An 18,505-nucleotide genomic window follows, 5' to 3' on the forward strand; every position below is an offset into this window, starting at 1 on the left:
TTTTTCCACATAGTGAATTAGATAGTCAAAGTCCTTTTTCTATCTCACTAGGTAATAAAAAGTACTTTTACTTTCCACATTTCATCTGCAATGGCATCGGGTGGCTTTTAACTCTAATTTGGAATAGAGCATAATATGCTGAGAGGCGGGAAAATATCACTTTAAGTCATAAAGAATTAGATTAGGTATTTCATTTCTCTGTGAGTAAAGATGAATAATTTACCAAGATTAGAGAAGGAGGAAATGCACGGCACACACAGAGGTATGTCCTGCCTTATCTGTGTTCTGTCACTCACTACTGCTTGAAACTCTTTCTCTGACAGGCTCTAATATTTCCCATAGCAGCTTTGAATGAATTTAGGAGAAATTAGGATGAGTGTCCCTTATTATTTCTAAGTATAACAGCCATATTTTTCTTTTGATATAATAGAAAAATATTTAAAGACCTACGAACACAGTGCCTTTCTCATGGTGTACAATCTACATGAGGCAGATCATCGATGAGATATTTCTCTAAGTGATGGCTGAGTAAATCACCTCGTTTTCATTGTTTCCAGAGTGTTGACCAACATGCCATCATCCTGGCTTCCCCCTACTGATTTAAACACATGATTCAGAATGACTTTGGAGGGTGGTGATACTCACGGATTTATGGGGCACTTGTATGTGGGATTCTCATCACTGTACAGCAACCCTGTCGTTTTTGTGACAGAGCCTGTTTGACGGGTTTTGGATTTATGGTGGAAATAATTCAGAACAGAGTAATAATTTTCCCTTGGCAATTACACTACCATTTGGTACTTTGTCCCTAAGGGAAAAACGAATGTGCCAGGATCTGTACGTGAGTTTAGTAGCTGGATGTAGGGAACAAATCAAGGTCAGAATACAGATGTGGATTACATGATCACTGAATTCTAGTTCTGGGTCCTCAGTCTAAAGACTGTTCATATCTTTGTGGCACTTTACAGTTTACAAAATACTTTTCCATTTCCCTGTCTGTTAATTCAGAATGACTCTGGAAAGTAAATGCTATTTTCCTGTTTTATAAAGATGAAAATCGAGACTGAAAGGTTGCTTTTCTTGAAGTTAGTTATTCAATAAATATTTTAAGCATATACCACATGAAATCTTTAAGATATATATTAGGGGCCAAGTGTGGTGTCACACATCTGTAATCCCAGAGGCTTAGGAGGCTGAGGCAGGAGGATTGCAAGTTCAAAGCCAGCCTTAGCAACTTAGCAAAGCAATTCAGTGAGACCCTGTCTCTCCAAATAAAATATAAAAGAGGGCTGGGGATGTGGCTCAGTAATTAAGCTACCCTGGGTTCAATCCCTGGTACAATAAAAAAAAAGATACACACTAGGGGTACAGAGATATTTAAGACTTAGTCCCTGCTTTGTCTTGTTAATCATTATAAACATACAAATTTCTACATATAAATTTCAAATATGTAGAAAAACTGGCCAAAAAAGAATGTAACAAAGCCCTGTCTATTACTGCATCAGCAGTTATTTCCTCATGGTCTGTTCTCTTTATCCACTTCCCCATCCAAACCTTTTATGCTATTTTGAAGCAAATTCCAGACATCCAGTCAATTTATTAAAAATAAATTTGCATGTCTTTGAAAATGATTAATATGGATACCTTGATTGGATGTTGGCCGACTTCCTGTATCTCTTTTGGCTGGTCTTCTAAAACCTTTCCACTTGCAGTATCATTCTTTTTGCATCCTTTCACACTCTCACAATTATTTATTTTAAATGGATCTACATTTTGGAGCTTCATGTTGTGTTAGACTAAAATTGCAACCTTAGCTGTATTTAGAAAATCACATTGGCCTTGTGCATGTACTAAGATGCCCATAGATACACTGGAGTTGGGCATGGTTTTGAAATTTCTTTTTGAGATTTTCAATTGTACTGTCTTTAGGTTTCTTTTCAGGCCCAAAAGTCTTCCCTACAGTTATGTCCAGGAAGCAGTTTCCTTACACCCCTACGCCATTATATGAGTCCTTCCCCCTTTCTAGCTCAGTCTTAAGTCTAGGACCCCCAAATTCTTGATGACCTCAAGTTTTCTCTCTCCTATAGAGAACTAGAGATAGAAACTATTTCTGTTGTTAGAAGGTTTTCCTTTTCTGTAAATTAAAATCAATATGCTTACCCTCTTTTTTTAGGTCACATCCCAGTACTCTATTGATTTACCTGTGCCAACAATATATCTGAATATTTTATTTGTTATAAGGTATGCTTTTCATGGTAGGTATACTTCTGCTAACTAGAGTCAGTCTCTATAGGCCTAGGCCTGAGCTGAAGGTATTCCCTGATTTAAGGAGATTAGACTAATTCTGAAGGAACCCAGAATATGGGGATCAGTAGTGAAGAAAGTGACTTTGGCAGATGTGGCTCAAATATGACCAAATGTGAAAAGTTCTATCTACAATGAGTCCATGAAGGACCAATTTGAAAATCACAGCAATGATCGAAACCACTGCTCCATCCTCATATTCTATTATGTTTTTCTTCATATAGTCTTCATGGTTTATTTCCATTTGAAATAATCCATCTACTTACCCCCATGTTTCCTTTTACTACAAGATGTGAAAAATCAATACATAGCTTTTGCCAAGTCTTTTTGGAATAGTGGTAAGAATATCAGGGCTTAGTACCAATACCACCTTTCTTTGGGATATTTATTACCTTGGAGATGTTATTTAACCTCTTTGAGCCTCAGTTTTAATCTGTAAAATTTAATAGTAATATTGCCATCCTCAGAAGATTGTTATGAGGTTTTAATAATGTAATGCAAGGAGTACATTGGCCCCTGGACTGACACCCAGTGTGATAAGGCAATGCTGGCTATCACCTTGGCTCTCATATCTGCATCAGGTCCTCTTTTACTTTGTCTAGGACAAATTAACGCTTGACAAGGACTGAAAATATCCACTCAGATTTGCCAAAAACTGCAATATATTGTAACATTTAACTTGATATTTCTAATTTTTGTGTTCCATCCAGAGAAAACAATTCAGAATGTGTAAAATCAGTGTGCACAAAGGTGTTTATAGTCCTGTTATTTATGAGCTGAAAATGTATATAATCACAGTTCTTAGCAATAGCCAACTAGACTTGTCTTTGCAACAGAATTTTCTTAGAGTCAATCCAAAGGTAATTATGAAAAAGTTTAATTGCATGCAAAATTATTATAAGCTAAATGTATAAAATTCTATGTGCAGTAAAGTCTACAAAAAAGCCAAAGTTTTGATGTAAAGTTTAGAGTAGATATACCCAGTTATTTTTAAGTGGTTTGGTTTGAGTGATGTCTTTTCTCTTTTCCAGTTTTCTGTTATTCACACATTTCTCTAAAAAGCAGCTGTATAAGAAGTTAGAAGCTTCACTGATTTATGGACCTCTAGGTTAATGATTTGATATCCTGATGGCAGTAAACCTAACCTCTGCAAAATCCTGCTGGAATTTTTTACTTCTTTTACTCCCAAGTGGCTCTTTAGATCATTAGAAAACTCCACTGCTGAATAAGCAGAATTCCACACTAGCTTTAAAATTGTGTTTTCTATGGAAATCATTAGCTATGTGAATAATTTTCCTGTATTAAATTCACTTTATTTCTGTATTTAAATTTGGCATTAACTCTACTAATTAACCAAAATTAGAATATACACCTCCCTATAAAAAAGTAGATATTCTTTTAAAGTGTATTTATTGCTTAAATTATTATCAGTAACCTTTCTCATTATCTAATGCTGCTTTTAACAATTAAGCAACAATAATATACAGATGCTAAATATTGGAATATTTTTGATACCTCTATAAAAACAACTTTCTAAAACAAATATCATGCATGACCTAGCTTAAAAAAACCATTTGTTTTTATGTCATCTATTTCACTAAGTATAAGGGGGTTTTTTGTAAGCATAGTGTGCACAGTGAGAGAGGATCAACCAGGAACTCATATTTCACTTGATTCTCTTTTTGGAAGACCACGTGGCACATTTGAGATTGTTCTCCACAGCAGCCAGACCTTGTAAAGCATAAATCAGATCATGTCATTTCCAGCTTACAAACTTATGGTGCCTTTCCATCACACATGGAGAAACAATCTGGGCTCCTGCTGTACAGTAAGAGAGTCTGAGTGCCTCCACACTGGTGTATGTGTAGCTGGGCCGGAGGCGCTCCTAGGTCTGCACTTGGTTTCTGCAGGAACAGAAGCAGGAATCATGGCCAAGACCACCTCCAATAAATCACCTTCAAGGTGAACAAGAACAAAAACATGAACTTGGTGTTGGGAATCCAAGATTTAGAAATGGATTGATGGAATGAAGGAATCCTCTCCGTGTGGTTTGAAGTCTTGTTGATGGAATTCTGGTGTTCATAAGGCAAGACACTGGGTCCCAACTCCAGAACCAAAGATAAAAAATAATAATTGCAAAGAATTCTGGCTGAGAGCAGGCACTGAAACACATCAAGAAAGAATCTGAAAATAAAAATTGATTAATATGGAAGAACTGGACTAAGAGAGGGCTACTGATGAGCTGTTCTTTGAGAGAGGAAATCAAATGAGGAGGAATGTTCTAAGTGAAAACACTTGGCTAAATAGATGGACGAGAAAAACTCAGCAATGAAGAACCAGGTTGCATTTTATAAGGAGCACCTGACTGGACTAGAGGAGAGGAGCTCGGAGTTCTGCAGAGTTTCCCCTGAGCTGTGTCAAATGCTCCTGAAGACGTGGAAGCAATGTTGAAGCAGGATGAGTCTCCTTTAGCCTGTGCTGATCTACAGGGCAGGTTATCATCATAGCACGCAGTAGTCCCTCAGCTCCTCCACTCTGGCTAACAAGTGCATGTGCTGTGTCCGTCACACCAAGCACAGCATGCTGGAGAAGGCAGGATGAAGCAAATGTGTGCAACAAGCAAATTTCCTTCAATTTTAATTCCCAGAGTGGAACTTTTTTTTTCCCCATATCAAAAAAAAAACCCAAAAAAACAAAAAACAAAAAAACACCACTGAGAGATAAGACCATTGAAGAGAAGCACTGGAATATGGAATCAGCAGAGTCATATCACATTTGGGTCAGCAGCAATTTGGAAAGGGCAGTCCTTTTTCTACGTTTTTGTACTTTAATTTGATCTCTAATAATTACAGAAATCTTCCCAGTCTTTATCATTTGGTGGAACTCCATTCTAACAAAGCTTTGGTGTGGAGTGGGCTAAATGAATTGAGAGAAGAGGATGATAGGAACAAATTCTTGGGGCAATAGTGCTGGGCAGAATTGTCTAAGTTGTAACTTTTTGATTTTCTCCTTTGACTATATAGGAGGTATTTCAATTTAACTTATGATTATTATTAGCTTATTATACAAGTTAAAAGACCAAAAGGACAGAAAATGCACCCTTTTTACTGTTTATGATTAAAGTAAAATATGGTATTATTTTTTTAATCAATGTAAAAGTCCCCTTGGCTTACATACCTTTTCTCTATCATGAATACTGACATTTTCCTTCACTCACTATCCATAATAAATATGTTTTCTGATAGAAAAAGAAACTGAGAAACGATCTGAAGTCCTTATTCAAGGACCTTCATGGCCTCGCTGCCAGCAACCTCATACCCTACTCCTCCCCAAGTTTTCCCCAAGTTCTCCCAACCTGGCTTACTCTCCCTCCATGGCAGCTGGTATGACATTGTATATTTATTGGTGTATTAAATCTAATGTGATAAATGCTGTGAAAGCGACATGAAAACATATGTTCAAGAAAGAAGCATTTAAAACTAATTCAAAACAGGATTTTGAGAGGAAGCCTCATGTGGTAGAAGTGGTAGTTCTGATTTTGAATTCCAGCCATGCCACTTATTAGCCAGGCAAGCTTGGAAAGGCTATTCTATTATATAAATAAACTCTGGCTTCTTTATCTAAAAACGGGCTTGAAGCTTAGTGTTACTATTTTTTTTTTTTTTTTTGGTACCAGGGCTCAGGGACACTCAACCACTGAGCCACATCCCCAGCCCCATTTTTTATTTTATTCAGAGGCAAGGTCTCACTGAGTTGCTTAGTACCTCGATTTTGCTGAGGCTGGCTTTGAATTAGCTATCCTCCTGTCTCAGCTTCCTGGGCCACTGGAATTACGGGTGTGTGCCACCATGCTCAGCATGATTATTACTATTCTTTTTTGTTGTTGTTGTTGTTGATGATGGACCTTTATTTTATTTATTAGTAGTTTGAGAATCAAACCCAGTGCCTCACACATGCTAGGCAAACACTCTACCACTGAGCCCCAGCCCCAGCCCCAAGTATTACTATTCTTAAGGACGGTAAGCTCAAATAAACTTAGACCATTTTCCCATTACATCATAACTGGTGTACAGTAAGTGCTCAATACATAATAAAGTAAAATTATTAAGTTGATAGTTTTCTAAAAAGAATTTGGTTAACTTTGACCATAAAGCTAAGCTCTTTCTCATTTTTGACCAAATAATTGACATCTGTTAACTTTTCCAATCAATGACCAAACATTGACCCTGCTTTGTTAGTACCTAGGAGACACTCTCTATTAAGATGATAACCAATTTCTGTGGAAGTGTAATTGCAAATAAAGAAGAAAGTGTGTGTGAAGAGGAAAGGCTGGTTGCTGTGGTGAAAGTGAGACTATGCAAGTTTCAAAAAAAAACTTTATTTCTGGATGTTTGCTTTATTTCTTTACAATAATTTAATTTGGGGGCAGTGGGGATTGAACCTAGGGGCACTTTAGACCTGAGTCACATGTCTAGTTCTCTTTTACTTTTTCTTTTGAAACAAAGTCACACTAATTTGCCCAGAAGACCTCAAACTTGTGATCCTCCTGCCTCTTCAAAGTTGCTGGGGTTATAGGTGTGCACAACCACATCTGGCTGCATGTTTTATCTTTAATTATTGTTTGATTTTTAATTATTTATTACCATGAAGTGTCTATTGAAGAAGGGACCTGAGAGATAATATAGTTCACCCTTGGCACTTTACTGACCAGGAGAAAGAGATTTTTAAGTCCTCCATCAATTTATTTAAAAGCATTGTGTAAGTTCTTCTATGGAAGTCACTTGCTAACAGAAAAAAGGGCAGAGATGTTCATATCATGCCTCTGCTTTCTCGCTATCTATTAAGCTATTTATTTTGTAGTATACTGGTTTATTCAAAGCTATTGGTGAGATGACTTGGCAAGTGCTCCTGCTTTTAAGAGTTATGACATTATTGTCATAATTTAAGTTTAAGGAACTTTTATTGAGTGCCTGCTTTATGCTAGGTTCTGCACTAGGCTTTGGGGATAAAAAAGTTCAGTAAAGCACACTTTGTTTTCTTAAAGATCTAAGTTCAGTTTGGAAGAAAGATATTATGATAAAATTATGACTAATTTTGTAATAATTATTATGAATGGAGATTTGCCAAGGTTTTATTTAAGCCCCCAAAATGGGTACCTAAGTCAATTTGGGGACCTGCTTCCTGACAGAGAAGAAGCAGGAGGAAGAGTGTGGCTATCAGACTATTTTCTGTGCAACTTTACACATTCCTAATTTTATGGGACTACAAATACATAACCTCCATTCTCATTTCCATAGACAATAATTTAGCAATATATACAAATCTTACCACTTGTTTCTCCAGGAACTGATTAAAGGTACCATTGCATTGGTTGACAGAGAAAAGATGTTTTAACAGATTTTTTTTCTTTTATTGTCTGGTACTCCCAAGGACTACTGGGGATTCTAATCTGTGCAATAGGATCTTCCTACAAAGAACTTATAAAAGTCTTTTAATAATGAATAATAAAGAACAATATGTAAAACCTAATAGTCTTTGTTAATTAAGCATTTCAGCAGTGCTTTAAAATCTATTCCTAAGGGACAGGGACAGTGTCTTTTGAGTGTATTGTGAAATATCTAGTAGGCTATTCATTGGCTTTAAACAAACATCCAATTAGTGAAGATTGGAATATTGTGGTCTGAAGAGTCTGAGGAGTGTGCCTTTTTCCACCCAACATTTCAAGCATCTAAGTATCAATTGCCTTCAGAGGAAACTCACAGTAAAATAAGTTATTTGTGTACAAGCCACCCATCATAGTAGATTTGAGTTAACATTCACAGGGATTTGGAATGGTTTTTAAAAAGCAGATCTGAATCTTAAGCGGGAAAACAAAACCAGCTAAGATCAGAACATTTCAGCATCAGCCAGTATGGTCTTGTTTTAATCTCCTGCTTCTAAATACAGGGTCTTGTATGGAGTAAAGGAGAGAAGTTTGTATGCGGGATGCGGGGAATGGGAACAGCAGCTGGGAGGCTGCACATGGACAGTCTTATATCCACTTCTTTAACATTTCTCATTGCCTTCTCTTCCTCATTGTAACTTTGATTCCTAAGTCATTTCTTAGGTCCACTCCCACCATGATAGTGGAAGAGGTAGATGTCATACAAAGTCTTCCTAAAAAGCACTAGTCAGGCTCAATCATACATGAAATATTCTTTAAATTTGCTATGTCTTCCATGGTATTAGCAACATTTGCCTGTTACAGTGCAGATTTGAGAAAGCTGCATTGTAGTGTCAGGACCTTATGTGTGTTCCCTACTGGGCTGATTACTTTACGCTAATGTAGTATCCCATTCACTGCAATACACACACTTCCTATATTGATTGCATTATCTGTAGTAGTAATCACAGATATCATTACCAGGCAATTACACAAACACACATCTAAGTTAGGTAACCTGTTCTCCAACATTATCTCTCACAATGCTTAATTTTGTAATGAAGCTGATCATCCTCTTGTCCAATTAAGTGTAGCTACATATTTTGATCAAGCAAACTTAAAGCCAAGTGTATTGAATTATGTAGTAGGTAATTACTTATATATGTTAGTTACAAAGCAGAATGAGGGCAATTTAAGTATAATCTCTTTCTTATTCTATTTGAAAACTCATTAGAGAAGGTTAACTACTTTAAAAAATAGACCCAAACATGCTTTTGGATCAAATACAAGGGAAGTTAATTCCTGCTCATATAATTGGGCCGGGTGTAAGAACTAACTTGGCTATGCAACCATACAAGGACCCATGGATAAGTGACATGTCCAATACAAGTCTGTAAGGTGACCCCGAAAGATTCATTTCAGGAAAAGAACATAAATATTTAATGAGATAAGTCTATGGGCTAACCTTGGCAGTGAAGCACATTCATATTCTATTGGCTAAATGTTAGTCACATGTCCATGCTTAACTACCAGGAAGACGGAGCATTACAGTCTATCTTAGGAAAAAGAGGAAAACATGGATATTGGTGAGCGGTTAACAATTTCTACTATAAGAACTCAAAACAGAAATTTCTCCATTTCTCTAATGAGTACTTTGCTTGCTTTAGCATTATTTGAAATTTTTATCAGTTTTGCTTTTATTTACTTATTTTTTATTGTTTACATTGTGCCACATATCATATAAAATCTGGATCCAAGTGCTGCCTTTTAAACCTGTATTTATGAAAAAATTAAGGACTAGAGAATATGAAATTGTATTTTTTTAGGTTTTTAAATAATAAATTATGCTCATATTAATGTAGTGATTTTCAGCAAATTAAAGTGTAGATATATAGGTTAAGACAAAATGTTCTTTTAGGATATGGCCTAGTTTAACCTTTTTTTGGAAGGAATGGAGAAATGAATTATTTACTTCATTGTACAGGGAATATTAGTGGTAGAGTCAGATTGAGGTTCTTTCTCAAGTATAAGTATCTTTCCATAACATTGTTATCTTTTTTATAGACTGTCATATTGCTCACAAAGCATGTCATTAAATAATGTCCATCCCTTTTTAGAGATGAAGTAAAACACAATAAATTATAAGGCTATCATATATAAATATGATATAAGGCTATCATATATAAATCTATGTAAAAATAAACAACTTTCTAGATTTTCCAAACTCTTTTGAGAGCTGTAATAAGTCAGGTATTTATTAATTTTATATATATTAATAAAGATGCTCCAACAGTGGGTAATAAATCTATGAAAGCAAAATTTAACTGTATTATTGAGATGATAAAATAGCTAAAGATAAAGTTGCTTGTGTAATTATTGGTTCCATGGCCTAATTTCACTTTCTTTCTATAACAGTAGGAACTGCCCGGGAAAACTGGCATCAATCTTGTTGTACTCTAACTCATATAAGCTCTAAAGGATATTTTGGAATTATGTTACGTTTGGGGTTATCTCACCATCCTTATTTGTGTCAAATAGTAACTATGATTAATCTTGTACCATAGTCGAATAAAAATTATTACACTGACCGACATTCTTTTGTTTCAATTCAAAGAGCATACTAATTGGTTTTTATTATGAATGTTATAAATACAGCTGTAAACTAACATTCACCTGTATTTACCTCTAATATTTGTCTGTTGTATTAAGGAAAAAATAATCTGGCAAACATTTTATAAATGAAGGTAAGAAAAGACTTGGCTTCCTCCCTGTCCACCTTCCACTATACAAATATTAAAAGTTTCACCTAATTTTATGATTATGGAAAAGAACAGTATTTTCATGAGAGGATTACCAGACTTTGCTTGCTTTCATATTTTCATGTTCCTTCTGTTAAAAGTCTGCCTTTATTTAATTATGCTTAGTCTATTCAGGCTACTAAAACAAAACACCTTAGGCTGTGTAATTTATAAACAAAATATTTTTACTCATAGTTCTAGAGGCTCTGGAATCCAAAATAAAGGTGCCAAGCCAACTGGATATTTGATGAGGGCTTGCTTTCTGCTACAAATATGGTGACTAATCTCATTCATTAAGTGATTTATGACTTAATCACTTTGAAAAGACCCCACCTCTTTATACTACCACATTGAGTATAAAGTTCCAACATATCTTTGGAGGAGATACCAATATTCAGATGATAGCAATAATTAAGGTGAAAAAAACCCAGCAAACTACACTATGTCTATATGCATTGGAGAAATCAAGGCCAACATCATCTTTTAATGTACTGCTATTTATATTGCTTTGACTTCACAAGAATTTCATATGCAATCTGCTGGAGTATAGAGATGTAACAATCTTTTTGTAATCCTTTCTTTGGGTATGAGTTCTTAAAGCATAGACAGCATGTGTTCAGATAATTTTTAGAAGTTATGTTTATGTCTTTTGTAAAGAATCTGATATTGGTCCCCCAGGTGCCACAACATCTATAAGAAAAGGAAAAGGGTAAAGAGGGAGAGTCTATTTTTTTTTACATATTAAAAATTTGGAACTCATTAAAATCTAATTTTGATTTTTGTAGGTGTTACAGAAACCAATTAAAACAGATTTTAGAAATACTTGTATTATAATCTAAAAGAGACACTAAAAATATGGATTAGCACTTTAATTTCATTGTTTTTGAAAACAATATGCATTAAATATCATTACATAGAACTATATTAAAAGTAAAGGGAATGCATTGAGTAACAAAAATTACACTGTAGAAATCAATTCTTTTCAATTATTTGTTACTTCTGTGAAGGAAAAAACTTAGGGTTGGTATAAAATCTATAATTATTATCTTATTTCAAAATATGCATTCTGATGTGTTTGTGCTCATGTAAATTTTTAACTTTGTATATATTAAGAGGCACCAGCATCTGAAGTAAGACTTTGTTTAAAAAGTCACTCATTTTATTTTTATCATATACTGTGATGAATCTTGCTTTCAACCTTTTATTTGCATAAGTCAAATCTTTATTTTTTGCACTATTGTTTATCTTTTCTGCATATAATTAACATTAGCTTTCTTCTGACTGTGCAGGGCTGGCTATTTGCCTCAGAATATTCCTCTAGAGATTATCAGATACCTGTCTGAGGAGAAGGATTTTCTTCCTTGGCACGCTGCCAGCAGAGCTCTTTATCCTCTAGATAAATTACTGGACCGAATGGAGAACTACAATGTCTTCAATGTAAAAATATATAATTTCTTCTTCCTAATTTTCAGAAGATAAACTGTTTTCTTATTATCTGCTGTATACAACTGATCCTGAGTTATTTTCATTTCTTTTGCTAGTTAATGTTATCATTTTTGGCCTGATTTTCTATGCAATACGAATGACAATTATTTGAAGAAGAAATTTAATACATGTTACCTTTTGTTCTGGCCTAAAAGTGTCAATTAAGCTTAAATGCTTTAGAATTTAAGAAGGAATATACATGGCAAATCTGTGAAGTTTAAACTTAACTTTCCTGAGTTAACAGGCTCCGTGTTCACAAAGGACTCAACCTGAGTGGAGGGATCCCAAAGATCTTAACAGAATATAGACAGTTTCAATCAAGATTCTTAGTCATTATTTTTATCCAAAAGGCCATGGTGAATCCAATTCACTTCCTTAATTAACAAGGATAAGATCAACATTGAGGCAAAAGCCCATTCATAATTGGGTCCAAGGGGATACAGGAGAGCAAACAACAGATAATCCACATAGACATGAATGCATGACAAACATTTCAAAATGTTACCTGACCAGAGTTTTTAAACTCAAAGCCGAGTAAACCCAAATTGCAAGGCTGAACCTCCTAATCTGATTTAATAATCATTTAGAATATTATTAGGATTAGGTAATGCTGATGAGCTTTTAATTCCTAAATTTCTTAGCACTATGCTATTACCTTTGTGCATTATTTGTTTTTCTTTAGTTAAGAGCCTGCACTGAATTTTATAAAATTATCCAAATGCTTTATGACATACTGATTCTGCTAACCTACACATTTGGAATTACTCAAAACTGTATTGCCACGACATGAAATCTGTTTATTAGAGCCATTTAGTTGTTTGTTGGCCATCAGAATTATTTCCTGTTTTCTTGTCCTAAGCCTGCAGGAAAGGAGCTCTATCCATTTCTTTCTTTCTTTCTTTCTTTCTTTTAGTGAAAATAATCTTGGCTTGACTTTTCAGTGTTATTAGTTTTGTCTAGGCCTTTACAACAGACATGCAAAGAAATGGGTCATTACAGTTTGGGTATAATTTTATCTGCTACAGAGAGACATATTACTCTTCTCTTTCTCCTTAACACAGAAACACTGCAATGCGAAACTTCTATAAAAGTAAAATACATTTTTTTTATATATTTGTATTTTAGAATAGTGTATCATGTCAAATACCTCAATTTTTGTAAAGTTAAGAACTGCTTTTACTGTAATTTCAGTGCTTTCATTCCTTTGACAAAATTCAAGGACCACATTAAAGGGAAGAAGAGTGTATCTTACATTGGTATTGATATTTAAATACATCATTGGTTGAATAGACTGTTGACTCTGTAATAACATATCATTACAGGGAAGTAGTTTGTGTGTCTCAACTTCAACAATGCTAGGTTATTGGCTGGGCCAGCATAACAGCTTTGCATTAAGTGTACTCTATTGACATGAAATGCATAAGTATTAGATGCTCATTTTCATAAAATGTATCTACATACATTTGTATATATGTATGCAGGAGTGTCATTTTCAATATTCCTCATTTTCCTCATTTTGTTACAAAAATTGTCAGCTAAAATATTTAAGAGTGTGAATTACTTAGTCATTCAGTAGGCAAGTGTATTTCTACCATTTCAATAGTATCTTGTCCTTATTTTCTATTTTGAAATACTAAGTTGAATAGAAGTATAATAGAGTGTTGCAGTGCCTGCAATTTTACTGATATTTAAAGGTAGATAGATTTGCAATATTTTAATTGTGAATTTTAATTGTCAGGATGGAAGAATTTGAAACTAACAGTATCCTTATTTCTTCTAATCCGCCTCTGCCCCATTTAGGAATATATTTTAAAGCAAGTTGCAACAACCTACATTAAGCTTGGATGGCCGAAAAATAATTTTAATGGATCTCTTGTTCAAGCATCCTACCAACATGAGTACCGTTTTATTTTCTGATTCTCTTCTCTTCCCCCAGAACTGTACAGTAACATTCTTTTAGTACCATTATGACATTAGCAGCATGAAACTACCTTTCTTTCATTCTGCATTTTGCATTTCATTTGCCTGGGAAGACAGCTGCTGGGTAACAGTTTCTACCACACAAAGGGACTTCCTTGCTATGTTTTAATTTAAGTTCTGCCTTTATTGTGATACTGAGATCAGAACCCATGCCCCTCGTTGGAGTGATGTCTTCAGAGAAGACATAGTGTGTCGAACATTTCACTCTGTCCATTTATTTGTCTTTTACTCAACAGCCTAGGACTTCCATATCTAAAAACTATTTTTGTGTTATAATTTACTTATCTATTTATGCAATGAATTACCCTGACCTTCTCTCCAGTAGTAACACTGCTTTTTATTTCTTCTCCCTTTGATGGTATCCAGAGAACTGCGTAGGGAAGTGATAATGCTCGCATGCAGCTTTGGCAATAAGCACTGTCACCAGCAGGCATCGACACTCATTTCAGATTGGATTTCCAGCAACAGGAACAGGTAAGGTGAACTAAATCCTGTTTTTCTGATATTATTTAATGGTGCTTTCAGATGTTGGTGGATGCATTCCATTTATCAAATGGAGAAAAACAAGGCAGGAAAATGCACAGCTAAACTGTGTTTCAGGCCTACAGCTTACAAAGCAGCGGCATGAGAGCCACAGTGCACTCATCTCTGCAAAGTTTCAAGTTTTATGGTTTCTTCTGAATCCAGCCCTTCTTTCTGTATACATGTAAGATGGCACCTTATTTCAAGTGTAGTATCTCTGCTGTCTCATAAAACAAAATAATTAAATTCAGTCCAAAGTCTAAGATTCTTTATAAAGGTTGTGGCATTTATTCATAAAACAACTCCAAGTAATATGTTATCAACAAAGTAACATAACAAATGTTAATATTTAAAACAAAAAAACAAAAAGGTTATAAAAAGAGACCTTTACTCTTTCGGTGACCCTTGACAATGACCTTCCTCTTCTATCTTATCTTAGAATGGTATAATACTCAATTTTAATATAAAATATGAGGTTAAAGTTATTCAGTAGAATTACTTTTAAGCAAAAAAAAAATTTTGCACTAAATGTCACATGTTAATGAAATGAATATTAAGCAAAAAATAAAAAATAAAAAACACAGATCATTGGCCTTCCAACAACAAGTCTTTTAAACCTTTTAAAGGTGACTTTAAACTTCCAAGGGATTTTTTGTTTTTATACTGTGAGCAATGATGTCATTTTTCTCCAGCTTCTGGCTTCCATGATTAACTAGAGTCAGAGGTAAAGGAAGAGGAATTAGGGAGCATTGAGAGGCAATTCATATGGACAATGCTATTTCACGTGCCACAATGAGCTGGTCCCTGACCCGGTGGATGGGATGATCCCATGGGCAACAAATAAAGAGACTTGTTCTATATAAACATAGAGGATTACAGTCGTGTAACTTACTTAAGGAACAAGTTAGTGTTTGTCTTGTTAAGAGTCATTTAGATTTATTTTAATATATCACTCCAAATCAAAGGGTGGCTATTCTCTTCTAAAGGTCTCTGAGGGAAATCTCTCACTGCAATATTTAGTCATTTGTCATACTCCCTCACCTTCTGTAGCACTTTCCTGTTTGCCCTTTGAGTTAATTGTCTCTGGTCTTACATTAAGCCAAGAAGGAAATTATTTTATCACTATCATCTGTCGGTTGATCCATCATGTATTTGGAGACAGGGATTAAATCTGTCATCAGTCTTCTCTAGACCTAAAGTGTCCTCATTTTTTAAACTTTTACTAATGATTGTCCTTTGTGCTAAGTCTTCTGAAAACTATTCTATTAGACCTGAACACGTTGTAAGAACTTTTTTCCTTATTTTTGCCACACTCTTCAATTCTACTGCATATACTTAGACTATGAAAACAATTATTTAAAATCAATAATCCAAAATTTTATTAAGATATATATATATATATATATATATATATATATACACACACATAGAAAAAAGATGAACTATATTAATTAGAAATAATTGTCTCTACTTCCTATCTTTTACTTTTGTATAGTTTGTTTTTATTTTGCTACACACATGTGCCTTTTCTTAGAACTGGTAATTGTTTTCAACCCTTTCATGAGTTTCCAAGTGAATATATTTTTATTTACCATTTTATTAAGACCTGGTTTACACCATAGCATAACCATAACTTCTCTAGAGAGCTTCAAGCCTAATGCGAGTACCTTCATTTTTAAAATATAGTTCTGAGGAAAATACTATTATTGCTATTATTTTGCATTGGAGATTGAACCTTGGGGCACTATACCACTGTGCTACATCCCCAGTACTTTTTTAATTTTTTTTTTTTTTTTTGGAGATGGGGTTTTGCTAAGTTTCCATGTTTTGCTAAATTATGAATGTGGACTCCAATTTAAGATTCTCCTGCCTCACCTTCCCAAAATCACTGGGATTACAGGCAAATGCCATGGTGCCTAGCTGGGAAATGATATTTTTTAAAGATTCATTTATTTAAAAAAAATGATGAGCAACTATCACTATTAGGTGTTAATAGTAAATTAAAGAGAAGAGGTGTTCAAAATTGATAGAAGATTCAGTTACAGTTTTATATATGAAGCAAGAACTAAGCACAGGATAGAGTGTAAATACAACAAAGGGAGGAATTACTATCTTGGGGAACTCTTGCTCTCAGAGGGATGAGTAGGACTTTGTTAGATGGAAAGCACTGGGTTGCAGGCAGGAATGGGTTTGTATGAATATGTAAGGTAGGCTGATGGGGATTCTAAGCAGAAAGCACGTAGGTTGCTGGTTAATTTAAAAAGTATAGTCATTTTTTTCTTTTACTTGTTAACTTGAATAATCCATTGCTTCTATAATTTCCTTATGAATGAAAGTTCATACATAAGGAATCGGGTAATTTTGGTTTTGATAGCTCTGTTATTTTTTTCATGGCAAAATAAATCAGTTTGGTTCAAATGCTTTAAGATTCTTTTGTCAGTTCCTTCCTGTGTTTATATTCTTTGCTTTGTATTCTTTTGTAACTGGACAAGTATGCATGTCGAGGGAAAATAACTATGTTTACTAGGATTTGCTTAACCAAACCTATAACTTGCCTCAGTCTCACAGGTGACTTCCAGCAGCAAGGGCATATGATACCCACCAAGCTAGCTATGTGTGAAGATTAGAGGTTTAATCTGTATGTCGTGCATAACAGTTTAATGCTTAACAATAAAACAGTTATTCAATCCTATGGATCCTTGGTGCTTAGTTAAACATTCTTAAGTCAAAGAAGAAAATAACAAGATTTCTTTTTAAATGTGCCTACAGCAATAGGCCAGTCAACCTTTTTGTTTTTATTTATTTTTGTTTATCTAACTGGAACCTTAAAAAGAGTGACCTGAAAAAAATCATCTTAAAAAAAAAGCACTTGGGCTGGGGATGTGGCTCAAGCGGTAATGCGCTCACCTGGCATGCATGGGGTGCTGGGTTCGATCCTCAGCATCACATAAAAATAAAATAAGATGTTGTGTCCATCAAAAACTGAAAAAATAAAAATATTAAAAATTCTCTCTCTAAAAAAAAGGACTCGAGGTATATAGTTACTACTTATAAAATATTTGGAAAAATGTATATTTATGCTAGTAAATATAAAGAAGAGTGAATCATGGAAGTTGTGGGGGTTACAGATCTTTGGAGTGCTGTGCAACTGTGCAGTGTAATCTTTCTACATTAGAGAGAGGGTTAAAATCAGATGTTAAAATCTGGAAAATGGAACCACATGAAAGGAGGGGAAAGGAGGGATAATGGAACTAAAATGTGTAATAAAGGCCTAGAGATGGTAACAGTAGAGAGAAAAATCACAGAGTTATAGTGGATAATAAATTGAATGAGTTGACATCCTGATCCCTGTTAAAATATTCAGCTGCTCTGGTGTGTTGAATAGTAATGGTGATGTCATGCATGAAAACAGATTGAGCTTCATTCAGGTCTTGTTATGCTATGATTTGCAGACCAAGTTCAGCAGAATGACACATTTCAGAAAGGAGACAAAATACCCAGTATTTGTGGAGAACAATACCAATGGGGAGGGGGGGGGGCGCTTGAAAACATGAGCTAAGAAAGGAGCTTATGAGACCTGGTAGTATTTTTCTTTTAAAAATGAAAAGATGATTATCTTTTTGTACATATAAAAAAACATTTAAAAAAGGGATAGAAAGTGGCTTCTTTCATTTGTTAATGCAAATCAATAAGACCTGAAAAGCCTAGGTTTCACTCAATAAAATATAAGGAATATATTGCTACTGAAGATGAATTACTATTTGAAAAATCTCTGCATTCAAGCACTACCGGGTTATACAGTTAACTATGCAAAGATAATATGGCATTATGGAATGTTCTCTAAGTAAAAAATTTAAACTGAAATTAAATTTGTGTGCAAAATAATTCATTATTTTTTAAATACTGTTGAAAGATGCAACAAAAACGTTAAGCCAAAATAAGGTAAAGATTTAGCATATTTAATTGAAAGATTTACTCAGTAGACAGTTATATC

The 18,505-nt window shown here is 34.5% G+C and overlaps 1 protein-coding gene across 1 annotated transcript in view; it reads left to right on the forward strand.

Annotated features, from left to right (window-relative positions):
* Positions 1 to 18,505, forward strand: part of Trhde (thyrotropin releasing hormone degrading enzyme) — a 384,413-nt gene that overhangs the window by 329,930 nt on the left and 35,978 nt on the right. The window contains exons 13-15 of the mRNA XM_046430713.2: positions 11,814 to 11,961; positions 13,810 to 13,907; positions 14,356 to 14,463. Of these exons, the coding sequence (XP_046286669.1) occupies positions 11,814 to 11,961; positions 13,810 to 13,907; positions 14,356 to 14,463 (354 nt within the window). The remainder of the gene's footprint in view (positions 1 to 11,813; positions 11,962 to 13,809; positions 13,908 to 14,355; positions 14,464 to 18,505) is intronic.

The sequence above is a fragment of the Marmota monax genome, unplaced genomic scaffold (assembly GCF_021218885.2).
Source record: "Marmota monax isolate L192 unplaced genomic scaffold, Marmota_monax_Labrador192_F-V1.1 WCK01_AAM20220418_F8-fsc00056, whole genome shotgun sequence".
Taxonomy (NCBI): domain Eukaryota; kingdom Metazoa; phylum Chordata; class Mammalia; order Rodentia; family Sciuridae; genus Marmota; species Marmota monax.